At 36.8% G+C, this 10,627-nt stretch overlaps 1 protein-coding gene across 1 annotated transcript; it reads left to right on the top strand.

The window, feature by feature from the left end:
• Positions 1-20: 20 nt before the first annotated feature.
• LOC113203112 (vascular endothelial growth factor receptor 1) lies at positions 21-9,945 on the top strand (the record flags this gene model as incomplete). The annotated part of the gene is given in 24 exon segments (XM_052270124.1): positions 21-148; positions 653-788; positions 2,026-2,174; positions 2,267-2,444; positions 2,513-2,642; positions 2,724-2,908; positions 3,007-3,173; positions 3,259-3,400; positions 3,485-3,628; positions 3,722-3,877; positions 3,966-4,093; positions 4,177-4,336; positions 4,410-4,516; positions 4,602-4,752; positions 4,836-5,060; positions 5,151-5,313; positions 5,633-5,796; positions 5,922-6,085; positions 6,196-6,318; positions 6,417-6,628; positions 6,710-6,815; positions 6,927-7,194; positions 7,279-7,501; positions 8,989-9,945. Coding segments are annotated over 24 exon segments (4,016 nt in total), but the record flags the coding sequence as incomplete, so codon positions are not given.
• Between the last annotated feature and the right edge of the window lie 682 nt (positions 9,946-10,627).

Below are 10,627 nucleotides of genomic sequence, written 5' to 3'. Positions count from 1 at the left end.
AAATAAATTTTTGATTCCAGATGATAATGAACTTCTAGTTAATGATGACTTGGTAATTGTGCAGCCCAGTTCTGAAGGGGAGCTTGTCATACCTTGTAGACCTACAGCTCCCAATATAACAGTGACTCTCATGAAAGATTCAGAGGAGGTATGTATCACTTTAAATAATGACGTTCTTTCCAACCAATGGCATGCCTGAAAAAGAATGAGATTAAGTAAAACATGTGAAAAGCTGTAAATACTTGGAGTCTTATTCTAATACATAAACTTGTTATATTTTTGACTAATTACAATTCATCTTTTGCGCACTTATTATTTGACATACCTTAAATTCTAGGCTTTTGTTTATTTGCGTCTTTTGGTTTCAATCATGGGCATATTGTTAATTTTTCCTACGGTACTTTTCTCTTTTGGCCTTTGTGACAGTGTTGGGTCTTTGTTGCATTTTGCAGCATCACTGGGCTTTGGTTCTGAAAGATAACCCTAGCTTCCCCTTTTACGGCTTGGTGGAAAAGTGTATATTTGGAGCTCTAATTTTATATGTGGTGCTTTTGGTTCAATATTATTATTTTTACAAAATTTCTGTGTGGCAGTGACTGATGTTTAATTGTTGCTTTAAAAACATGTACAAATTGTAAAAATAATCTTGCAGATCTATAGCACCAATGGTTCATTGGTCAGATTTGATCCTCATCGTGGCTTTATAATTCAGGAAAAAAATCTGTCAGACACTCTGTACACCTGCGCAGCAGGCACTAAAACTCTCGATTTCTTCGTTAAAGTCATGCGTACGTAATCATCTTCACACAATCAGTGTTTGTATCAAACATGAGCTCTGTGGAATGGCTGGACTGTTGCATGAGACCCCGTTTTCTTTTTTCCACTGAAATATTCTCAATTTACTGGATATTTCATTCAGATCTATGATGAACTGACAGTTTATGAGCTTGCTGAATGAAAAAAATTTTTGTTTATGGTTCATGCTTAAGAAATTTCCATTGCATGCTTTGCTTTTAAATATGGCATCCTTATTCTGCTTTACTGCATTTGCATTTTCAAATGATTGTTATATGTTCTGTATGTGCTTCTACTGTCCCATAACTTATTACTTATTTTTAATAAACCACCATCCTGCACTAGTTAAAAATTTTATGTTACTTTTACTTTCAGAACGATTGTTGCAGTCAAAATGTAGGATGCCACAGTACACTTAGGACATTTTAAAAGGTTTTATTGTTTGCTTTTTTACAGATATTCGTGGAAGATAATGTTGTTACTTTTGATCCCAAGATTGGATTCACTTATGTAAATCCCAATATGATTGAATCTGGGGAGGTGATTTGCATTGCTAGAAAGGGCTCTAAAAACTCAACTCAAATAGTTGAGGTCCTGCCCTATTTTCATAGTAAGTAAGGATAGGGCTTTTCTGAGGAACTCCTGGCAAGGCTTTTCCAGCAGTGTAAAGTTGTAAACTTAAATTTTTTCAAAGAATTCTCACACAGTAAAAGCTCTGTGTCTGAAATTTTACTGAAAGTTTGTTCGTGAAATGCTGGATGCCGCTTTAAACCGTCCTAATTTGTTTAACTAAACTAATACATTATTTTTAATGCTCTTATGCTTCTTTTAAAGTTAATTCCAGGATTTTGCTCCTGAATAAGATAGTAAAAATGTGTATGGTGGTGGTTTGTGGTTCTAGCATGTGACTTGCAACTTTTTTTTTTGCTTCTTCCCCTAATGCCCTTTCTATTCTAAAAAACATTTTATACAATGAAACAACTGTGGTCGACTTACCTACCAAATTGATTAGGATGCTTTGTTTTCTTAAAAATATAATATCTTGTTATTATTGTAAGTACAAGAAAACTCTTTTAAAAACCCTTTCTGGTCATCTGCTGGCTTTTGCTGTGAATGAAACTTTTTCTTTCTGCTAGTGAACCACTGTTGTTTTGCTGTTCTAAGCTGTACGCTATTATTGTTTCACGTTTCATAAATTTCAACAATCAATTTCAAACACTGTATTTACAGGTGTTTCAGATGATGTTCATGCACCCCATATACACTCTCTTCCCTACCATGCTATTCTTGGGTCCACTTTGGAATTGAACTGTTCTGTGCCATATACTGGGATACCAGTGGATTTAGAGTGGGCAGTACCAGACCAGCAAGGTAAAGAGGTCAGTATATTTTTGGATCATCACTATTAAAGAGAAAATTAGTATATTCAGGAAAATGGTCTAGTGTAATTATATGGTTGTTGGGTTTACAGACAGGTCGTATTGTTGAAAGTGGACTAAGAGAAGTGACAGATCCTGCCTTAGATGGTCGTCAGGCAATAAAGACACTAACAGTACAAAGAGTTCAGTCCAGTGATGAGGGTTATTACAAGTGTACCTCCAAAGATCATGTAAATATGAAAATGGAAGAAAAGTTCATACGTGTCCTAGGTAAGATATGTTCTAGCTCGTTATTTATAAAAATTGGAATCTGGTACTAATAAATCTCATTTTTCCAGGACCTCATGACTCCTACATAAACCTGACAGTCCAGCATGGCAAAACCAATATTAGTATCAAGGCAGGATCCCATTCCACAGTTCAATGGATTGTGTATTATTCAGGACACCCTCAACCTCAACTAATTTGGTCAGTTTTCAGAAGATTAACACTTCAAACAAGAATAATAATTCAATTTTAAAATTTTTGTTTTGCTGATCATTAACACAGGTATGAAGATGTGGGTCCTGAAGATAGAGAGATTGTGTCCGATAGTAAATTTGATGTCTATCGGGAACCTGATATTACAAAGCTAGTTATCAAGAGCCCTAGCATTGAGGACACAGGTGTATATAAACTGAAAGCTGTCAATGAAGGAAGCAGCAAATCTGTAGATCTCTTTTTAGATGTGACGGGTAAGCATCTACTCTGAAGAAAATTAGTGAATGAAAACAGGAACATTCATCCATGTATCTTATCTTTTTAATTTTTAAATCTTTGAAATCAATTTCAGGTGGTCCCACTGACTTTAATATATCTGTCGAGCCTTTTTACATAGTAAACGAAATAGCAAAAATTGAGTGTTCTGTATTGGGTAATCCACCACCTTATTTTAAGTGGAGTTTTCGACCCTGTAACTTTCAAGTTTTGGAACATTGTGAAGAAAGTGAAGAATTGAATGTGAGAATTTTAACTAATCCTGTACTAATTTGTTTTGTTTTTTTAAGCTATTGAATATCTTATTTTGTATTTTTGTTACTTCTAGACATCTGAAGATGTGGTCATTGGAAAGGTTCAAGTCCATTCAAAGCTGACAATTAACGCCACCCGCTCAGGAATAATACAAGCTGAAGCTTGTGATTATTTCAACAATTGTCAGGCTAAGGAAGTTAAACTTTATGTGACAGGTACTCAAAATGATGTTTAGATATTTTTTGCAACAAGAAAAAAAAGTGAAATCTACTAACAACAACATTTTTTGTCAAAAACAGATGTTCCACAAGGCTTTTATCTTTATGGGAACAATCTCACTGTTCAAGGAGAAAATCTTGACTTCAATTGCAGTGTATCCAAACATCTTTACCCGGATGACATTGTTTGGAAATTCAATGACTATCCATTATTGGAAAATAGCAGTGAGTCTTTTAGTCTGCTCAACATATAGTATGTTGATTAGTATTCCATACTATTTTAAACCTTTCAATGTATTAAAATTTTTGAATTCACAGATGTACGCTTATCAACAACGAGCACTAAATTATCCAAGCACAGTCGACTACAGATCAGCAATGTTACAAAGGCAAACCAAGGCCTCTATACCTGTGTAGCTCAACCTATTCAAGCTGACTTGATACATGAGAAGTCTATTATGTTAAATGTCTCTGGTATGCCAAAGAAATCTTATACTGTTTGTGCAAATATGGCATCAATTAACTGTGGGAAGCTCTTAATATATTTCTCATTTCTCTACAGGTATGATTGCTCCCGTTTTTAACAGAACCAATCTAAAAGGTGATGTGCAAGAATTGACAGAAGGTCAAAACAAAGCACTTTACTGTTATGCTGTGGGATTACCACCACCACAAATAACCTGGCTAAAGGTTGGTAAAAATTGCAAAGTTCTGATTCAAAATTACTTTTAGCAACAATTTAGTAATAACAATACTTAAACACATTTTTGTAGGGAAAAAATCCCGTAACACCTAAGGACAACATTGAAATTTTGGAAAATGGATTGGTATTGGAATTTAAATATGTAACCAAAGAGGATGATGGAGAATATACATGTGTAGCTACAAACAGAGCTGGCACAGCTAAAAGAACTATAACTTTTAGTCTTTTAGGTAAGTAAACAATATTTTTATTTTTAACATTCTCCCAGTTTGTACTGTAAATTTTTGTTTGTTTTTCTTACAGATAAGCCAAAAGGTGTGAATGTGGGACTAGTTGTGGGTTTGTTGGGTCTTGCTATTTTGTTATTGGCTATCATCATATATTTATTTGTTAGAGTTCAAAGAGAGCAGGTATGTTATTTTTAACATGAGAACAAAGAAATCTTTACTTCATAATCAAATAGCTAGCTAATATTTTTGAAAAAATTCCCCCCAGAAACTTCGCCAGCAACTTACACAAGCTGGTCTCATGCACTTTGAGGAGGGTGCGATAGAAAATTTGAACATGGATTTAGGTGTTGAGGATCAAGCTGAACTGCTACCGTATGACAGAAAATTTGAATTTCCACGTGAAAAATTAAAACTTGGTAAACTAATTTTAGTTTTGCTGAAAGTAAAGAATGTCTCTTAATGATTTATTTATTTATTTCACAAGTTAATTCATTTTCAGGTAAAACCCTTGGATCGGGTGCATTTGGAGTTGTTGTGAAGGCTGAAGCATTTGGAATCAATGAAGGAGAACATGTTACCCCAGTAGCAGTAAAGATGGTCAAAAAAACAGCTGATAGTGCTATTATTAAAGCTCTTGCGTCGGAACTAAAAATAATGGTTCATTTAGGAAGACACCTTAACGTTGTGAATTTATTAGGAGCATGCACTAAAGGTCTCAACAAAAGTGAGTGAAAATTATTTTATTATGAACTGTCTGTGAGACAAAGATCTTTTGTTCAATTAGTAACAAATTTTCCTGCTTTAATCTTTGCAGTGGAACTCTTAGTTATTGTTGAGTATTGTAGGTATGGTAACCTACACAATTATCTGATGAAACATCGTAATAAATTTATAGATCAGATTGACCCTGAGACAGGTTTAATTGATTCATCAAGAGGAATTGAGTCTCTTGCTAATTTTCCTAATGGGCGCAACAGGTATGGTATTTCATTATGGTTTATTTATCTACCTATTTTCCTGTAAATCTTAAACAATTTCAAACAAACTAACAAACTTTATAGTCTGAAACAAAATTTTCTGAGATTCATGTACTCATATTGCATCTCTGATTTCCTATATGATGTACAATAAATAAGGGAAAAGGTGAATGGGTTTTAGAAACCTCTTTGGTGACGGCTGACAGGTTTATGAGATAGTCCCTTTTTCTACTGCACAATGCATGAAGCGTTCTTTTCCTTTATCTTCCGGTTCTGGATTGAAGCTCTCTCTGTCTCTTACTAACACTAACATTGACAGGTTGAATTATGCAGCCCTTTCCTTCTCCAACAGCCAATCGGATTCCTTCAAGGGAGACTTTCGACCTTCAGAATCTAGAGCAGATTACAGAAGTCAGTCAGATACATCAGAAAATTTTGCCACAGGAGCGACTGAAGCTACATTTGTTTGCATGACTCCAACAGGTGCGTGCCTTGTCAATCATCCTAAAATTTTTACTAAGTTTCCTGTTTATTAGATCGTAGTAACTGGAAGAGAACAAACAAAATTACATTCATGCTTATTTGAAAAATTATTGTATTTCTCACAGGTGGGGAGGAAGGGTTCCTAATGAGCAACAACTCCCATCAACCAGATTGGAGATCTAACTACAAAGGAGACTACAAAGGAAATGTTAATCCCATTAGCACTAGAGATCTCCTTTGTTACGCTTTCCAAGTAGCTAGGGGTATGGAATATTTAGCAAGTCGCAAGGTAATTTTTTTGGTTAAAATTAATTATTTGGTTCTTACACTATTTATAATGTACAGCAGAGCACAGCAAAAGAGAATCAAAACTAATTCTATGTGATAATGTTGTTTTAGGTGCTACACGGAGACTTAGCTGCAAGAAATATTTTACTAGCTGACAATAATATTATCAAGATATGTGACTTTGGGTTAGCTAAGAGTGTATACAAGGATGAAAATTATTTAAAGAAAGAAAATGTAAGTTTCTAATTTTGCACACATTCTTGTATGATAGTTCTGGTCTTTTCAAATGAAAATATGTTCTTATGTAACACATTGTGTTGATAAATTTTCAGGGGCCATTGCCTATTAAGTGGATGGCGATAGAATCAATTAGGGATAGAATCTTCTCTACACAGTCAGATGTTTGGTCATTTGGAATTGTATTGTGGGAGTTTTTCACTTTGGCAAGAACACCATACACAGGCATGGCAGCAGATGAACATATGTACAAGAGACTGGAAGAAGGATATCGAATGGAAAAGCCTCCATATGCTACAGATGACCTGTAAGTTGTTTACACCACATCTCATATTAAAATGTTGTCATTTTGCAACAGATTTGTTCTATAGGCTTGTTTTCATTGCAGGTACACAGTAATGATGGAATGCTGGCAAGCCAGACCAATTTTACGTCCTTCATTCACAGAGCTAGTCGACACATTAGGTTCTATGCTGGAAGATGGTGTGCGAAAGGTAATTTTAGTGCAGGAAAAAATAGTTCCTCCTTGGAACAAATTGCAGTTCCAAATTAATGAAGTCTAAAATCTTTGGTGGAGTCATTCAATAGCATCTTTCTTTTTCCAGCATTATGTTGATTTGAATGAGCCATACATTCAAATGAACAACCAGTGGCAGAATGAATCAGGTCATAATGATTATTTGGGAATGTTTAGCTCCCCAAATTATTCTAATGTTGTGGCACCACCTGAGGAAGAGGAAGAGCCTCAAAGATATCAAAATATTCCCCGTGGTGCCCCTTCGGTGGTAGCAGATAGTAATACACCAGGCTATTTAACAATGAAAAGTCCTTCTCCTACAGAACTTAACACCATATTTAGTCCAACAAGACTTGGTATGACAGCTGTTTAGTTATATATAGCCCCAAGTTAACCAATTGTTCACCTATATCTATAATATTGAAAACTTTTAATATCAGGAAACAATGGTGGTAATGTCTTCAAGTTTCAAACTCCTCCACAAGCTAGACGGCAGTTGCGAGATACTGAGGCCAATGATCATGTTGAACTTAGGCCAATGCTTAGTGAAGGCAGCAGAAGATCGGATTCAACAAGTGGCCATGAATCTGACTCTGATGCCATGAGTCAATACACTGCTGTTCCAAGCAGTAGGCCTGTTATACCTAACGCTAGTGATAGCAGGTATGTATGGATTTTTCAATAATAATGATGTCCTAGTGATGTGAACATAGCAAAATATCACATTGACAGAAGCTCATGATGCAAGTGATCTTTGTGCATCAATTTCCAAGAAAAAGAAAGTCAAGAAAATCATACACCAATGCACAGCTTTCAGATTTTTTTTGCAGAGCTTGCCTGGGGTTGTGGGGCATGGTTCTGCGCATGATGTTTCCTCCTTTTACTGCATAGGCTGTTGACCCTTTTTCACCCTGTACCATTTTTGATTTTGAAAAGTATTAAGGTAGGCACAAAGTTCTAGATTGTGATGTATTTCTGTTCAGGCCGCCGAGCAAGCGGTTCAGCAGTCCCATCGACGACATTTCTTTTTCTTTTAATTAGGTAAAGCTTCACTTAATTCATTTGCCTGATTTTTTTTTCATGTGGGTTAGTTTTTGGTATTGTTACGCTATCAGTGCAGATTAACTGCTGGTGAATCAAATAATGGTATAAATGAGATTTGTGACATAATGCATACCCTCAGCACTGATAGTTGGGTACATGAAAAATGTTCTTTGTGAATGCTGTCTGTTTAACTAGCTTGCAAATATTTCTTGTCTTTCTAGACTGGGTCTTTTTCCTGGCATGATTTGATTTTAAAAAAATGTACAAATACTGGTTCTAAAAATGGTGGCTGGTATGCATGACTTTCTAACATTTCAGCAGTATCATATGACAGTATGATGTAAAAATAAATTTTGATGGCAAAACTTTCTAGCATAGGTAACTGCAAAACTATCTATAAATCTGACAAAAAATTAACATTTGGAGAAAAGACAGTTTTTAGTTGCTGGGAGTCTTAGCTAGAATTGTTAAGAAATCAATGCTTTTCAATCCATCTCCTGTGTTTTTCTAATGCGGTAGTCTTATTCATCAATGGAAGGTACAACTCCATGTAACTCTTCCTGACATCCAAGTTGCTTTTTCTATTTCAGGATAAATGTGTTCTCTCTTATTTAAAAAACAAACATAAAAAACATTATTTATAAAATAGGAATATGGATATTTTTTATTTTAAAGTGAATATTTTATTTAGGATATGTGGGTACTTTGACCTAACAAGTAACCTAATTACAGTACAATTGGGAACTTTTTTGTGCCTAATCTTTGATATCTGTGGTACTCATCTCTTCTTCTTGGGTTGGATGGCATTACATAGGAGTTTTTGAATATTATGGTAAACTAAAGTCTTGTGTGTGTTCGTAGTGTGGCTTCCTGTATTTGTCTGGTGGCATTATTTTGCTCCCTTTACATAAAGCTTTTCAGTGATGCATGACTAATATTCAAACTCACCTGTAATGCTGTAATTTTATTTAATACTTCATAGTCATGTTTGGGGATTTGTTCAACATCTTGGACTCAGCTTTCAGCATGGGAGGGGACACCACATACTAATAAATGCTAATTGCTTCCGTCGCATTGTGCTTTCATTGGTTTCATTATGGTTGCAGGGTCTCACCACTAAAACCTACAAACCAGGGAAATCTGCCAGGCTTCTCGAATCCAACCTACAGTTTTGCTCCTGACTTAGTTGTCACATCACAGGACAATTATGTGAATTATCCAAAGCAGCGCGACGTTTGCTATCCAAAACCGCTAGAACTGATTTTCCACATGCCTCCTCCCACTTTCAGTACCTTTGGACGAAGGCCTGCCCAGGATATGAAGCTTCCTGCTAACTACGCGAACGTCCCTGCTCAACGAGCGCCTCTAGCTTTAAGTGAAGCTGATTTTAATGACCACCCTTATGTGAATTAAGAACGTCCTTGAAGATGCATTCATTTCTGATTCGTTATTGTTAGATTTATAATAGTCTGATGTCCTTCCATAAATCCATATTAATTTTTTTTATGTGCCTGTGGAGAGATTTAAAGAAGTATTATGATGGCCTTATTAGATTATTTCCTCATGAGTTGAGTATGTGCTGTGATAATAGACAACCTATTTGTATCTTCATAGTATTAACTTTATTTTGTAATTAAATATTTTTAGAAACATGAATGGTTTGAAGAGAGTTAGGAGAAATGGACAACACATTTTTTTTTTTCATATTGTGTTCACTTTGAATCATATGCAGCCTCATGCATTTATGTGTTTACGCATTTGTAAATAAAAGCTAAAATGTGTATTTTATAGTTGCCAATTTCAAGGCAAATTGGTTTCAAAAGCCAAATGAGTCATTTTTAATTCTAAGAATTTGATTACCTGACTGATAACTGTATATATTTTATCTGTATGTACAAAGTTAGACCTAAGTATGACCATATGTAAATGCTATTAATTGTTTACTGTAAATTATGTGAAATTTTAAAGTCGCATTTAACAGCCTTGTGCATTCAAAATCAAAAAAAATATTTTTATTTTTCTTGCCTGACCGGCAAGTCCAAAAAATACAACCGCAAAATGTATACCGACTCGTCTCTCTCCTCTCCAACACCCCTCACCTCAAGCAAACTTGACGCCTTTCTGGGTGGCGCGCTCCCTCGCCTTGAAGACAAGTTCGGCGCGGTGCTCCCTCTTGGCGGCCGCCACCCTCCGCTCCAGGGCCGCGCGCTCCTCCCGCGCCGCGCGCCAGCGGCCCGCCCTCGGGTCCGGGAGGCGCCCGAGCTCGTAGCAGCTGTGCCTGCGGTCAAGCCCGGCAGAGCCCGGGGAACCAGTGACAGGACAGCAGAAAGAACAGCAGTTATATCCGATTAAGTGAGCCGAGTCGCGTCGGGCGCGCCCTGTTTGTCCCCTATACCAATAGCTGGGCGCCGATGTGAAAAAAAAAAAAAAAAAGCAAGACTGCCCAGCTTCTCTTTGTGAGAGTACAGGCTGATGACTCATTTGGTAATGTCATGTTCTTTAACTCCAGACACCGACTCCTAGTTTGCATGGCTACGATCCTCCGGCACGGCGATGCCCTCGTGCTCGTGACCCTTTTAAGGAGGCGTCGACGGCCCATCGGGGCGGTGGACGGGCGGGACGGGTCGCGTCGGGAGGCCGTTTGGGGTTTAAGCCCCGCAACTCTTCGTAGTTGGGCTGGCAGTTGAAGGGCAGGGAGGGTCGGGGCGGGCGGGGGCAATCGAGGCGGCCTTGTTTTGAGGGCCA

This window comes from Frankliniella occidentalis, unplaced genomic scaffold, assembly GCF_000697945.3.
Source record: "Frankliniella occidentalis isolate FOCC.00 unplaced genomic scaffold, Focc_3.1 Scaffold111, whole genome shotgun sequence".
Lineage (NCBI taxonomy): Eukaryota > Metazoa > Arthropoda > Insecta > Thysanoptera > Thripidae > Frankliniella > Frankliniella occidentalis.
This window is presented reverse-complemented; position numbering and strand designations above follow the sequence as displayed.